Source organism: Echiichthys vipera, assembly GCF_963691815.1.
Source record: "Echiichthys vipera genome assembly, chromosome: 22".
NCBI lineage: Eukaryota > Metazoa > Chordata > Actinopteri > Perciformes > Trachinidae > Echiichthys > Echiichthys vipera.
Genome location: NC_139847.1, coordinates 14,169,932 through 14,185,748, shown reverse-complemented (window position 1 = coordinate 14,185,748; position 15,817 = coordinate 14,169,932). Strand labels below are relative to the sequence as shown.

Here is a 15,817-nt window from a genome sequence, read left to right as displayed (position 1 = left end):
CTGTCTTCAGGGTGTGTAAGGGATTTTGTGAATTTTCTAAACCTCCTGTTAAAAGCCATGTCTTTGCCAGCCCTCTGTTTTTCTGCCTTCCCTCTTTTTCGACTTCCCTCCTTTACTTTAAATTACTTTTTCTTTTCCAATTTTATCACCTTTTAATCATCCCCCTTTCAGGGTTCTGTCCTGGCTCAGAATGGGCCTTTGGGGGGTGACTTCACAGTAAACGTATTGTGTCTGTCTTCCAGTTATTTCTGACCATTTAAACAGCCCATAGAGCTAAAAACTGAGCTTGCTGCACTTTTCTCTGTGTTCCTTCATTTTTTCTTCTTTTTAGACCTTTAACACACTTGACACTGTGCGAGAACTGTGATATTGCAGGTCTAACACGGTATGTTAGATTGTCCAGTAAATATGTGGTAAATTGTTCACATGCAGCACAAAAAGTATTTTCCCATAGTGCTGGAACAGTTTTTAACCTCAGAAAAAATGGGATTTAGCATAGTTCTCTACATGTCTAAATGATATCTGATGATAGCGGTCCTTTCTTTTACCATTTTAAACTGAATATCTTTGGATTTTGGACTATTAGTCAGACAGAACAAGACATTTGGAGACATCACTTTAAAATTGTTTCTCTTTTCTGGTGTTTTGTTTACTGAAAGGTTAAACAATTTGAGAAAAAACAGAGTAGTAGATAAGCATAATAGAATCTTGTATAGCTCACCCGTGACTGTGAGTTAGATTTTTGATAAAGACAATATTTTGTGGGGGCTGTACTTTCTTTTTAGTATCACACATTTCTTTTACAGGCCTCCTCACACATTAAAGTACTTTAGAGAAAAATCTGTGATAGTTTAAGGAAGTGTGAAGACATTAAAGTAGGCTTTTGAAAGGACCCTTTCCTGTAGCTTTCAAACATTATGTTCTACAGCACGTGTAGTCCAGCTAGCAAGAATGCTACCAAAAAGTAACCTTCGTCTGTCACATGACCATTGCCTTGCTGGCTGTAGCATTCCCTTGAGATTCTAATGTTATACAGATTTGTAGCAGAAGTCCCAGGTGAGAATTTGGTCCTCAGAATTTTGACACAGGTTGTCTTTGGTTGCCATCGATAGACTCTCTGAATGTAGGACTAATGAATGCTCCTTTCACCCCTCCTTTGCTTTGATTCAAACACTTATTTCCTTTGTTCCCCTGATTATCTTCCTATTTTCTTTGTTCATTTTTTCCACCTGCTGCTCTCATTGTCTCTTTCTCATTCCCCAGGTGATAAATATGGTAATGTCATCCACCTCTACGAGAGAGACTGCTCCATTCAGCGGCGACACCAAAAGGTGAAGTCCTCATTTTAAAAATAATTTAACCTAATTTAACTGCGTTCTCCTGAATATACAGAAGACCATTGTGTTTTGTTTCCTTTTTTTTTATTAAGGGGAACAAGCCAATTGAGCAACACTAATAAATGTGGTGGTAATAGCCCTGCTTGTAGCAATGATTATTTTGGCCCTGGGTATCATAGATGTCCTGAGCTGCAGGGGGTAAGAGGATTATGTACCAATAAACATTAGCCACTGCTAATGCTGTGTGAATGGCAATAACTGCAGCAACTAATTCCATAATTTGCCATCACATAAACCTGGATCAACAAAAAACTTTTAAAGCATATAGCTTTTCACTACATTTTAAAGCACCACCTAAATTAAAAAAAAACAACACAAATGTTACCGAATACCTCCTGAGAGAGAAAATTGAAATTGTCATCTAATAACCACTCAATACAACAGTGTTTTCATCAGAGGAAGCTGATTAACATTTGTTATTTTTTATTACATAGTGTCACATCAAAGCAGTTTCAATCATGTGTTGTCATCACTTTCTTTCTTTCCCTTTAATCAAATTCTAGATGATAATCATATTAGTGGGCTCTGTTCATGCCAGAGCTGCTGCTCTTTGATTCTGTGCGACTTAATCTGCCTTTGCCCTTAATCTAAGATCTTTTTGAATCTCAGAAACAAGAATAGCCGCTTGTTGAAATAGATTAGGGATGGTAGAGCCCCAGAAGAATATTTTTAGCTTTTTTCTATGTCTTGAAAACACAGTATATACTTGGAAGGTTTTTTTGTGGGGGGTGGGGGTTGATTAAATTGAGTTATTTTTGTCCTTTTTTTTTTTTAATCTGACATCGGTCGCGTTGTTTTGAACTGCATTCAATGATTTCTTTTGGATGGGTTGACTTGTGTGAAGCAGTGGAATGAAACCGATCAGCCTCCAACATGGCTCACCCCACCCACCCAACAGCCGTGGCAAGACCAACTGAAAGGCTGAATGTCACTTCAAATGAGTCTTTCCATCTGTTTTGCTGAAGTGACAAATACTGTATCAAACCCATGGCTACTGTAGGGAAAATGAAAACAAATTATGTTATTTACTACATGTTAGAAGGAAGCTAACTGTGAGTCAGTGGTCATTTTACCATCTGTTTAAAGAGTCAAGTGTTAATTGGCAGACATTTTGAATAGTTGGCTCAATACTAAAGCTGCACTTATTGATACTTTTATTATTGATTCAAACGATCAATGACGTAACCATATGTTATCTGAAATGCGTCGCTTGTAGTGACGAACTCACAAATAGTTATGGACCCGACTCTCACTTAAAGAGTTAGAGAGTTATATTGTGAAAATATACTGGTTCTACACAATGTCTTTCTCTCTGCTGTTGCCCGCTGAGCAGTGACCCTTACCCTTTTCTCCGGTGGGAGATCATGCATTTTAAATTAAGAAATTATTTTTGTGGCACATTCATATAACCATTTAATGATAATCATAATCCAAGAGAATTTGTGCAGTTCCCGGCTCAGTGTCAGGCTAAATAAATAAGAACGGACTAAATGTTTTCATTTCTACCTAGACACTAAGTGTCAAAAGGAATTAATATCCCAGTGTCTGTAGGTGTCGATCTTTGAGTTGAAATATGCACATTTTTATTGTTTGTTATTTTGACGGTTTGCTGCATTTTTACTCTGACAGTTCTGTGGTGCATTATCAATAAAATCCTGTTGTTTTGAAGGTTGTGGAGATTGCACCGGCCTTCCAACTGGACCCTCATCTGAGAGACCGACTCCACTCTGATGCTGTCAACCTGGCCAAACAGGTACGTTTGTGTGTTTTTCTTTCAAAGCCAATATCAGTCAGCCACAACGGTCTTGTGATTCCTGCCGTCTTTTTCCCTCTTTTTTTACATCAATGTATTACAGGCATTTCCCTAAGGGTCAGGGTAACTAGACCATTTCATTACATGATAGAAATTACCCCTGAATGAATGGAAATGTTTTATGATGGAACCCCTCCTTAATCATCAAGTGTACAGAATGAATACGGATGTATTAAAATGATGTTAAATATTCATGTGTCGGCAGCATGATGTTAAGGCAGCTTATTCACTAGGAAGCAGTATTTCCTCTAAGTTGTCAAGGCAGGTGTCAGCACGTTGAATTGCAGTGTTAGAGCCCTTGTTAAAAAAGTTTGCAGTCTTAAGGAGAAACGCCTCGCTGTAACTAAGCATTCAGGTTGTGTTAAGGAAGTCTGGGAAAATTCAAGATGCTGTGTATTTTTCTCTCTATAATTGGTCTGCAAAACAACTGGATTCCACCCTGGAATTTTAATGCGCCATCTACCTGTGATTTAAAAGAAAGGGACATTAGTGCTGTGCTAGTGTGTGAAAATGCAATTTGAAAACGGGTGGAAATAGATATCAACAGTGCAGACAGTAAATGCAAATCTGGAAATGAGCAGCGAACAGTTGTTGAGTGCCCATCTCAAGACCAATTTTATGATTATTGTTACCAATTGTGCACTCCACCTGGGTAGAAAAATGCCAAAACATTTCCTGCAAAGTATTAGCTCACCTTGTATATAGCCTTCTAAAATCATTTATATCACCGTTAGTCTGGTTTTTTAGTGTTTTCGAAAAGTTGGCTCAACTATGACAGCATCACTTAAAGTCAAGCCTCATCTCTCGGTGGAGATTTCTAGTAATGGCCTTTTCAGGTAATGGCCCAGTTGAGGAATGAATGGATGAAAGTAAAGAGGAGATGCGGATGGTGACTCGCTAAATAAATGACCTTGATGATACTGATGTGGAAATGGTTATATGAGAGAGAGAGATAGAAACTTTCCAGGAGGTTCATGATGTGACCTTGCTTCAGTAGTGATTAGGTTTTCTACAGTAATCAAACCCCATCATCACCCAGCCTGTCTGTTTAAGAGCGGCAGCAGCTGCAAGCTCTTCACCGTGACTTTTCCTTGCCTATTTCCCATTTAAGCAGGAGAGTGATGTCTCTCCTGAAACGACAACATGTGGATGACTGCTAACAACGAGAGTTCAGCATGCATGCACGCTCATGCACAAACCTATTTACTATTCTTGGGAGGACCTTGATTGACTCGGTGCAAGGACACTTTTCAGCTCCATCACACAGGCACTGCTGCAATGTGCCGTCTGTGTGAGAGCAATTACTGTGTTGATTCAGGCGGAAGTGTTTCAAAACCTTGAGTTTAAGATTAATAATGGTTGTAGTGTTTACTTCACATCACATGTGCAAACAAGTTATATTTGCCTGCATCAGTAACACATTTCAGTTTCTGCTTGTCAAGGCTGTGTGCTCAACTTGCAACTTAAAGTGTACAAAGTGGAGACAAAAGGGAAGTTCCTGACCTTGTTTGCAAATATTGATCCCATTTTGTGTCCTAGTGGGCCAATGCTCCTCAGCCACGATACAGGGGGAATGATAAAGGACCCTAAAAAGAAAAAGTTACCTGCGATAGATACACCTGCCAAGTGTGAACTTCTATTTCTGGTCATTTAAAAATAACAAAAATAGAAAAGGAGATTTACTTTTTAAGTATTCATCCATACTATTGCTGCAAGTGTGCTTTTTTATTTTTTGAAGAAATTACCAAGGAGTGAAAAGAGTGGAAGTTAACTGACAAATCAATTGATATATAAAAGAAATGTACATAGATATATAATTGGTATTAAGGACAATGAATTAATCAATAAATAATGGTACATGCACAATTAAAGCAGTCTTGTGCGTTCTGGCAGGGGAAAACTCCTCACAAGTATACTAATACAGACATGTATGAGACACACACGCACAATCACACGCACACACACGCGCACGCACGCACACACACACAGTGCTGAAGGATCAAACCTGCAGTATTTGCAGATTATCACCAGGGGTCTCACTTTCTCCCTTGGTGATCCTCCATTTTTCTTTTTCCAGACATCCCCTTCTCCACCTCTCTCCCTTCCTCCTGTCCTTACATTTCTCTGCTATGTGTTGTTATTGCATTTCCCATTGAGCCAGTCCTTCCAAGGCTTCCACCTCAGAACTGAACCCACTTCTCACTGCAGGTATTGAAAGGTGACGCAACGCTGAGGCTGAACTCTGGTACTTAGTTGGGTATCATTAATATGTGTCTGTGTTTGTGTTTGTTGTGTTAGCCTGTGTCTGTGTGTGAGTGCAAGACGGTGGAAGGCCACATCTATTTTTAATGTGTTGTGTGGTCCTTATAGAATATAAAATGATGGAGATGATGCCGCCGCTATTTCCCATATACAAGCACACACATTAACAGGTACATGTTGTTGTCTCTGGTGGCCGGTGTTCCATGCATTTCGCTATACTTGTGAACACATTCAGACACCAACTCTTTTAGTTCTGCACTCAAAAGTAGGTACTGGCACTTTTTAATCTGTGCAGTCCGATTTGCAGTGTAATTGGACCTTTTAATTTCAGTCAGCAGCTCATTGGAAGGTAATGGCATAGTGTTTTGGACATGTGGACAGGTGTGTGTTTGTGTACTCCTGTATATGCACATACAGTCTCCTGCTTTTGCTTGCACCTTGTTAGATCCCGCGTATTTACCCCTGTACAGGTGGTCACAGTCCCGCTTTCCATTCAAAGGGTTAAAGTCCTCAGTGGCCTAGTTGAATAGCCCTGAACCAGGCATCCACATCGGCCTCACCCGTTATCGGTAGCTCTCCTCTTATTGATCAGTGCACTTGGTATCGTCGCTAGGATGGGTTTAAGTAACTTGGATAAATAGTTACAAGGGTCTTTTGATCTCTGGGGCTAGGATAACCCTTTAGAATCGCTTTGTAGTATGTCAGCAAGTTGTCCCTTTAAGACCATAGTCCTCAAGGAGTAATTGATTCAATGAGACGCTAGATGACACCACATAAAGTTTCCCACTCCTGTAAAAACATATTTGGTGTACAAATGTACACCCCCCCCGAACACGCATACATAAACGCCTGCTATTTCTCGGCTCTTATCTTGTCTTAATGGCTATTTCAGTGCTGCCGCTCTGTCCCCCTTCATCTGCTGTCTGTGCCTATCGCCAATCTTCCATTATCAGCAGCCTCCATCTGAGTCTTTCAGGGAAACCGCGCAGGCTTTGAAAACACAGCAGGCCACAGCATTTCTAGATAGAATGTCCTAGAGAACAAAGTTGCCTGGCAACACTGACGGCTGCAGGAAGTTACTGCAGCTTTTGGTAAAAAACGGTTTGTGCTCTGAGCGGAAATGCTCACAAGAAAATCAGAGATATTGTCAAACGTTATGCTGTTGTGTGTTATTTGCTTCTCAGATGCTTCTCAAACAGATGAGTTTGTATACTTGTTTTGTCATTTTCTCTCTTAAGCCCTTGGATTGTCTGGCTGCCATAATGTTGTCTTTGTGTCTTCAGGGAGAGGACTATGGCTGACATTTCATTTAAGCAGCACATATCCAAGCCACTCCTGATTAGTTGTATTAATGATGAATCTCACTATAGAAGTGTGTGGTTTTATAATCAGTGATTGGCCCCTGATTGGGTGCTTCATTGGTTTCTCATTCATCCATGCGCTGCATGTGATTATTTCTACTTTTTTGATACTTGGTATTAGCTATTAGTTTATTTAAAAGGGGACACTGCAATTTCATTAAACACATAATTACACATGGTTTAAAAAAAGCCAGAATTAGCCAGAAGGCTAGTTTTCATCTGTAGTCCCCTGGACATGATGTGAAAAGACAAAAAAAATTATAATATAAAAAAGAAGAAAAAAAAGAGAAGAAAAAAGCACACAATACATTTACAATATAATACAAGATACATATGCAAACACTTACTATACAATTGAGAAAAAATACAACATCACAACATAACATTTTATCATAACATCAAAACATCACAACAGGCTTATCTTTTAGTGTTGGCAGCTGTAAGTGTTGATAAGCCATATTTTCAAGTTTTTTGTGAAGGCCTGTCTTAAGCAGTCTAACCTCCTCAGGTACTGAGTTCCACACATTTGTACTCCTTACTGACCAGGCCGACTTACTGAAGGTGCTCCTGCTTGGATATCTTTGTTGGTTTGCAGCAAATATCATCCAGATTATTTAGGTCAATATAAATATTAATATTAATTACTCATTGACTATTGAAGCATCATGCATTTCTTGAACTTAATATATAATTTGACTGAAAACTATGTAAACATGATAAAAAAAACAACAACCAAGTATCCGTTTAAATAAACAACACAAGACAAAAACAAGAGTAGCATTGTCAAACAGAATGTGGGATTATAATTGTAGTTGATCTCAATGATCATGTTTCATCCTTTGGAAGCCAAAATTGTAACTGAAAATAAAGTTTTCCCTTCTACTCCAGCCCACCCCTAGCCTGCATTTAGCAGAGGCCCCCGGTGCCTTGTTTTGCTTGGTGAGCTTAAGTTCTTATGACAGAAAGTGAGGTGGTTATAAATCTCCCTCTCTCAACCATCAACATGTTATACATGCTGTCTGTATGGCATGCAACATCTGTGCCCAAATGGGCTGTGGTTATTACCTCCCAACGCATCTGCTGCACAATCCTGTGATAGACTTGAGCCACACAGACATAAGATGGTTGTGTCTTATTGGTCTGGGAAATCGATTTAATTCCACCCCAGTTCCTGGCTTCATGTAATCTCAGAACCCATTGGCTGTTGGTCTGATGACGACTTAGCCTCTGGAGGCAATGGCCAATATTTTGGGCTTTTTAGTGTAGCCAGTAGAGATCCAAGACTTCTTACTCCAAGCGTTGAGTTGAGAAACGTCATCGCTATAATCATCTATCTACATATGAATGTGAACAAATAAAAAGAAAAAGCTATTGAAAAGCTTCTACTACGCTGCCCGAATATTTTCCTGTTGCCTACAGCTCTGCAGTCATATGTAGAATCTGTTTATGGAGATTAGGCTATATGTGGCATTCAGACTAGTTTTGACTGTACTCAGTTCCCCTGTAATATTCAGATATTTTTCCGTTCTCATTTTTTCCATCGTCTCAACTTGCTTGTTTACAATCTCTTCAGTGTTAATTGCTTGTTTTGTTCATTTTGTGTTTATTAAATATGCACTCTCTCCCTCACACTTTGGACTTTTTTCCTGTAAATCTTGTAGCTGTTTTATGTTACAATTTGGCAAGTTTCTGCATTTTCAAGCCTCTATATCATGATTGGGATTTGGCAGAGTTAGCTGCTGTGAAGGAGTATAAGCAAAAAGGAAAACCTGAGTGTGTGTGATCCAATATAATTCAGATTTTGTGCTAATGAATGTTCTTTTAATGTCTACTGATCATACAGTTTGAACCTGCCTAAAGCCATACTATAGCATTAGCATGAAAACATGTTTCACACAGGATGTCACATCAAAATGAGAGTGGCACTTAGAAGTCTGTGGAATGGTTGTTTGCTAAATAATAGGCACACCTCATTAACTATTAGTGTTTTAGCATGCACGTAAGCTCAGGCTAATTGGCTTAACATTTGTCTCAGTGTGTGTGAGAAGAAAGACAAGCAGGTGTGTGTTTACAGGTGACTTTAATGTGAGCAAGGCCTCACCGTCTGCCATTTTGTTTCATGGCATATTTATCAGTTTAACCTTAAGACAGGGAGGGAGCAGAGTTGCTGTCAGATAATCTGTGCAGCTGTAATTAGGAATTCAATTCTGGTCTTTGTGTGAGCGAGGCGCTGCGCTGACAATTGAGACTTTTTTTTTTTACTGAATGTGATGCAGCCTCACCCACTCAGTTGTATTAGTGTTTCTTCGCTGGCGGGGAAAGAGGTGGACTTACATTTTTTTGGCAGAAATAAGCAGACAACAGTGAGGCTGGCCCAGAAAACAACAATATTCCGCGCTCTTGTGAAGCGAGAGGAGTGGAAGAGGGCAGAAAATACTAATTTACTGCTGTTTTTAAGTGCGAGATGGTGAGAGAACAGGAGACAGATTTGAAATTTGCGTGCGAGATGATTTGAAGGGACGCATCATTCGTGGTTGAGTGTTTTCAGAGAAATAATTTTTGTGTGCAGTATTTTGCTTGTCTTTTGCCTGCTTTTTCTCCACTATCCCCTGAGAGAACTGCTACTCAAAGCACAAATATGTCTGCAACTCCTCATCAACACTCTCATCAAAGTCATTTTCTATTTATGTGTGCAAGTGGGATAGAAAAGTGCTGTACGTATGTATATTTAAATGCAATGTGTGCTCTGTGTGTTGCACTCATCCCCAAGTCCATTCATTACTATAGAAGAATCTTTATAAATGTGCCACTAATGTATAACTTGATTTCCTTAAACTGCTGGGCATTGTATGCTGTCGCAAATTTAGGACTAAATTGTGACTTTGTTAGGGATTATGTTCAGCCATGAATTGATGCACGTGTGGTGCTCTATTGGACATTTATGACAGAAGGACGATGTAAGTGGGGTTGACTCAAAATCAAGTGGCAACCTCCCGTCCTGAAAAGTAAAGCAAATGCAGAAATGCCTTTATCCTGCATTTTTTTTTCTAATGGCCAGTTGGGGGAGACTCTGATTGTATAGATGTCAATGAGAAAATGACCCAAGTTCTCACTTAATTTATTACCTCAGAAAACATTTTTCTAATGACACTATTGTCTCTCTAGACACTAGTTTTCAACATGATAGAGTCGAATAAAAATGGACAATAACGTAGAGTATGCTTTAAGGCATGGCTACCTTGTGATTTACAAGTTGCTACCACAGCGGGTTCTCAGTCAGATCCATCCCCCTGGCTCCTCCCCTGCTTCAGCTCAATACCACTTTTTCAGTACCAATACCACATTTTGAGTATCTGCCAAAACCAATACTGATCCAATATGTCTTTTTCCCTCTCTTAAACAACTAAGCTGTTAATAATACATGTGTATGGATGCACTTTGCATAACCTACAAATGTTCTACTCTCCTTAAGTAAGAAATGCATATTTCTAATTAATAATGGATTATTATATTTTGCACCAGTCAGGGTTAACCTAACAAATACCACCTCAGAAAATGACACGCAAAAAAAACTTGAAACGAAGATCACACACACAAATCATTTGAACTTTTAGATAACCAGAAATGTGCCAGTTTCAAAGAAGAGATATGTGATGTTTGAGGACATGGCGGGTCATAAAGGTGTCGATGTAGTTTCATTCCTTTTTTATTTTCCTTCTCAAATGTTTAACTGTGTCCACCTTGAAGCACTTGAAATACATGAACAAAACTCATAAACTTAGATTGACACTTGGTCCCTGGAGGTTGTCACTGTACTGTAAACATTACTACTTACTGTCCCATTTTTGACTTCAAAACTAGCAGCACTTTTTGCCCTGAAAGCATATTTTAATATTCCATCAGGAAAACCAGAATTTGGAAATGGGGTAGATGAAAAATGTTCCTCTCTTTTTCCCATTGCGCTCATGCAGCAGTCAGTTTTCTTTTCTCTAATTTACTTATTTATGTTCTGCCTTATGAGTTTGTCCTCTTCTCTCTCTTTTCCTTCTGTGGTTCTTTGACTTTGTCCCTTTTTTTTATATTTAATATTCTTATACTTTGGTATCGGAATCTACAATTTTCTCCTTTTTGCTTTGTCTTCTGCTCAACTTATTGTTCTTGTGTCTTTTTTCCCCTCTACATTCTTTTATTTATAATTAATATAAGATTAACAATGCCAAAGTAGATATGTCCTTTTGTAGATGAAAAAGTCGTCATCTATGTAAGACTTAATGTTAAAAAAAGATGATCCAATCCAATAGTGCATTGGCTACCAAACTTTTTTGCTTGTGAGTACATTAAGCGACCATGTGACACAGGTTGCCTGGGTTGTATAACCAAAGAGTGAAGTGTTGGAAGTGTTTGGAACCCCTAACATTCAGACAGATTTCCAGCTGTCCAGAACCTTAGTTGGCCAACCACAGAGGAGCGTTACCAATCCAGATTTAAAAAGTGACACATCACACATTTCACTGCTCTGATCGGTTGTTGGACTATCCGATTGCGTCATGTCTCCATGTCAATCCAGCGCAATGCACTAGGCTCACGAGTCTCAGCTCAAACTGTCAAATAAGGCAGCACTGATCAATTATGAATCAAGATTCTGTTACTATATTGCCCATACAGTATATCAGTTAAAATGTTTCAGAAACACATTTTAATGTACTGTTTAGCTGTAATTTAATTCATTGACCATGCACTGCCTTAACTGTTGTTCTAGGTCACATATCGCTGCTTTGATTGGTTGTAGAATGTTTCATTGTTCTGATTAGTTGTAGGTCTATCCAATTGTGTTCAGGGACACTTTGGTCTGCACCAGCTGATAAGGGCCCTTTGGAAATAAAAAATGAACTGAGAGGTTTCGGACCAATTTGCAAATGCATTTTTCTCTACCCCCAGGTAGGGAACTACTGAAGTAGCCCTGAAAGCTATGTGCATAATTGGTACAACTTGGGCAGCATGATGTGTAAAATCTTTAAATCATGAAAAACAGTTATTTCCACATACACAAAAACATTATCTTCAGTCTAAAAATAAAATGCGTCCTTATTTATTCAATATTGGAAATTGTCTATTGTAATAGATTCCTTAGGACTTGTTGAAATGAATCGAATAGAGAAAAGATCGGTGCCAATATTTAGCCCTTTCATTGACATTTGCACATGAATAAATTGATTTTCCTCCTCTCTGTTGTTGTAATGCAGTTATTCAATCTATCACAGGTCATGAAAGCTGCAGTAAACACCCATTGTCTGGAAGCACTTTTTTTATTAAACACTCATCGAAAGAGTTTCACCGTAAGCCCTAGAAACACAATGTGACTGTATCGCCCACACAATTTGATTGACAATTGGTGTGAAGGAAGCACATTGTTAAAACACTACAGCACTAAAGAAACAAAACAAAAATAAAGCGTATGTAAAAGATGGCTGCAGCAACTACAAGCTAACACTAAATACATATGATTAGTATATGTACCAATAAGTAATAAACAAGTGCTTTCTCTCCCCTATCATTTTTCTCCTTTCTTCATTCTTCCCTTCCTTCAGGTGGGTCATTATCAAGGTGTGTGGGCAATGTGCACCATAGTCTGCAGAAGGCAAAGCCACATTCTGCTGTAGTGTGTGTGTGATGTAGGATGCATAAAGTAGTGCAGGAGTCTAACATGTCAGGGTGACATTGGCACTTGTGATTGGAAGGGTGCTATTTTAAGCATCCGTGGCTTGTATCCTCATGCCTGCAGAATCCTCATGCCTTGTGTGTTCTGCATGTGTTTGTCAATTCAAGCCCAGGATTAAGTGTAATATTGAAATGAACAATACTTATTGCATAGCTGATTTTGAGCCCGAATGTGTGTGTGCGGGAGTGCGTGCGTGTATGCGTGTGTGTGTGAACTAGAAAGAATGAGAAAGCATCAGAATGTAAAGCACAAAGCAGTGGATGGAGGGATAAGAATACAGACAAACCTGCTGTTCATGAAATGAGACCTAGAAACGTATTAAAAAAAAGTATACAGAACAGAAACCAAGTGAGGTGGTGAGAGGATGCAGGGACTGAGACAAGAGGAAGTGAGGGGAAGACAATAGAAGGGAGGTATTGATTCTTTACGCCAGCTGGGGGGAAACTCAAGCCAACTGTGCTTACTGAAATTGGAGCCAAGGGACGGGTGGAAGGATGGGGGTGAAAATGGTGGGAGAGAGTAGCAAGCGAGCTTTGGCACTGTTTGTATCACCTTGTGCAGCAAAAACATTGAAAAACAGTGAAAAGTACATGCTTATTAATAGTATATGGGCACAGTAGTGGTTGGTACAGAAACAGGATAAATAATAAAACTGCAAAATGAACCAGCTCTTTAGAAGTCGCCCTTTATTTGAATCACACTCAAAAATCACTGTTGTGTTAAAACATTTCAGCAAAGTAATTTTATTTATATTTATTTATATAGTAATTTATGCACTTGAAATCAAAACATCACATCTACAAAATGACCATCAAACAAGCAAAACCCATCAGATGAAGAGACCAATGATTGGAATAAAATTGTCTAAATTACTCACACAACAGTGGAAATTAAAATGGAATGCTAAAATGGGCCTGAAGGCAATCATGGGTCAAATGATTATAGTTACAAGTTGGAGAGTGGTATGGGTGAGAGCTGTAAACTCGGGCAACAAAACTAAGTGCTTTCAGCAGGGAAGGTAACTGCTATATTTTGTCTGCACCTCACTTAAAGTCCCTTTTCACAGCAGACATTTTGACTTGTCATCTGGAAAAGCACGGACATAATCTATAATGGCTGCATTTAAGCTTCCTGGGACACTTAATAACACAGAGCCATTGTTAATGTTATGAGTCAGACCACACAAAATCACAAGGCTTTCCAATATTCAGCTATATTGACAGACAGGTGGGATTGGCCTCTCTTCGGTCAAATAGTTTTTTTTGTTTTTTTATGTTTATATTCTCTTGCAGAGGAGGAGAGGTCTTGCATGGCAGCAGTGAGTGCCAGGGCAGTGACACAGGAAGTGTTTGATAAGAAGCTGTATAATTTGCAACTTGTGAAATGCTGTTGTTAGCATGCTAGCCATGGTAGCTCCATTTTAATTTGTTTACAACCCTTCCTATTTGCTTTGTGCAACACCACACCAGCATACACTCACTGGCCACTTTATTAGGCGCACCTGGTGCTTGATAAAGTGTCAGTGTGGTCTTCTGCTGCTGTTCCCTATCTGCTAGAAAGTAGGTGGTGTTGTATGTACACAGATGCTCTCCTGCATTCCTCTGTTGGAACCAGTGGATATTTGAGTTACTGTTGCCTTTCTATCAGCTCCAACCAGCCTGGCCATTCTCCTCTGACCTCAGGCATCAACAAGGCATTTGTGCCCACAGAACTGCCGCTCACTGGATCTTTTCTCTTTTTGGGACCATTCTCTGTAAACCCTAGAGATGGTTGTGTGTGAAAATCCCAGTGGAGCAGCAGTTTCTGAAATACTCAGACCAGCCCGTCTGGCACCAACAAACATGCCACGTTCAAAGTCACTTAAATCTCCTTTCTTCCCCGTTCTGATGCTCGCTTTGAACTGCAGCAGATCGTCTTGACCGTGTCTACATGCCTAAATGCATTGAGTTGCTGCTATGTGATTGGCTGCATTAGAAATTTGGACAGGTGCACCTTATAAAGTGGCCTGTGAGTGTATTTTGCTAGGCAAAATCTAGGTTGACCACACCTTTTTAGACTGGGATAATGTAGGAAGTGAATGAGTGAGGAAACACAATGCAGAGGTGTGTGGGCGAAAGCTCCACTGGACTGTCTGCTGGCCCCACATACCGGAAACAAATGAACAAAATTAAGTAAAAACGAAAAGTAGTCAAATGTAATTTAGCAGACAAAATTTTGTAGAACAAAATTTAATTAAGAAGAACAAAATTTTGTAGAGAGAAATGTAGCAGAACCAAATGCAGTAGCAGAACTAAACGTAGCAGAACCAAGTGTAGCAGAACCAAGTGTAGCAGAACCAAGTGTAGCAGAACCTAATGTAGTAGAACTAAACGTAGCAGAACCAGATGTAGCAGATCTAAACGTAGCAGGACCAAATGTAGCAGATCTAAATGTAGCAGAACCAAATGTAGCAGAACTAAATGTAGCAGGACCATATGTAGCAGAACTAAATGTAGCAGGACCAAATGTAGCAGAACCTAATGTAGCAGAACCAAAAGCAGCAGAACTAAACGCAGCAGAACCATACGTAACAGGACCAAACGTAGCAGATCTAAATGTAGCAGGACCAAATGTAGCAGAACCAAATGTAGCAGGACCAAATGTAGCAGAACCAAATGTAGCAGGACCAAATGTAGCAGGACCAAATGTAGCAGGACCATATGTAATAGAACCATATCTAGTAGAACTTAATGTAGCGGAAGACCTGTTTCATGGATTTTCTCTGCAGTGCAAAAAAACAACAATATGTAGGATTGTAAATTCAAATGAAGATCTTTCTCTCTCATTACTCATAAATACTTTCTGTAATTATTAAACATTACTTTAGTTTTGAGTTTATTTTCATAAATAAGGGGAACAGGACAAATAATGTTTTTACACTGATGCTGCTGAACATAGCACAGTTTTAATATGGCTATAATACAGTATATCATAGCATTTTAAACAGTCTTTATTTTTCTGGCTTTAGTTCGTTTTATTTTTGTTTTCTCTGTGTTTGTGTTTATTAGTTATTAGATTAATTCCCACACCTGTAGCTTTTTAGAGCAAACAAATCAAAGGGATACATATAAAAAGGCATGACATCACAATGCGTAATGACGCACATCCGCTGATTTACTGGCCAATAAGGACGAGTGGCTCATTAGCGGGTTCCAAATGGGGCGCTCTGTCCTCATGGTTCATTTTGCTCTCTGGGAACAGGGAAATAAAAAGGGGAAAGTTGCAG

At 39.2% G+C, this 15,817-nt stretch overlaps 1 protein-coding gene across 1 annotated transcript in view; it reads left to right on the top strand.

Moving 5' to 3' along the window:
• Positions 1-15,817, top strand: part of pcxb (pyruvate carboxylase b) — a 316,797-nt gene that overhangs the window by 26,522 nt on the left and 274,458 nt on the right. The window contains exons 8-9 of the mRNA XM_083937027.1: positions 1,264-1,331; positions 3,067-3,150. Of these exons, the coding sequence (XP_083793153.1) occupies positions 1,264-1,331; positions 3,067-3,150 (152 nt within the window). The remainder of the gene's footprint in view (positions 1-1,263; positions 1,332-3,066; positions 3,151-15,817) is intronic.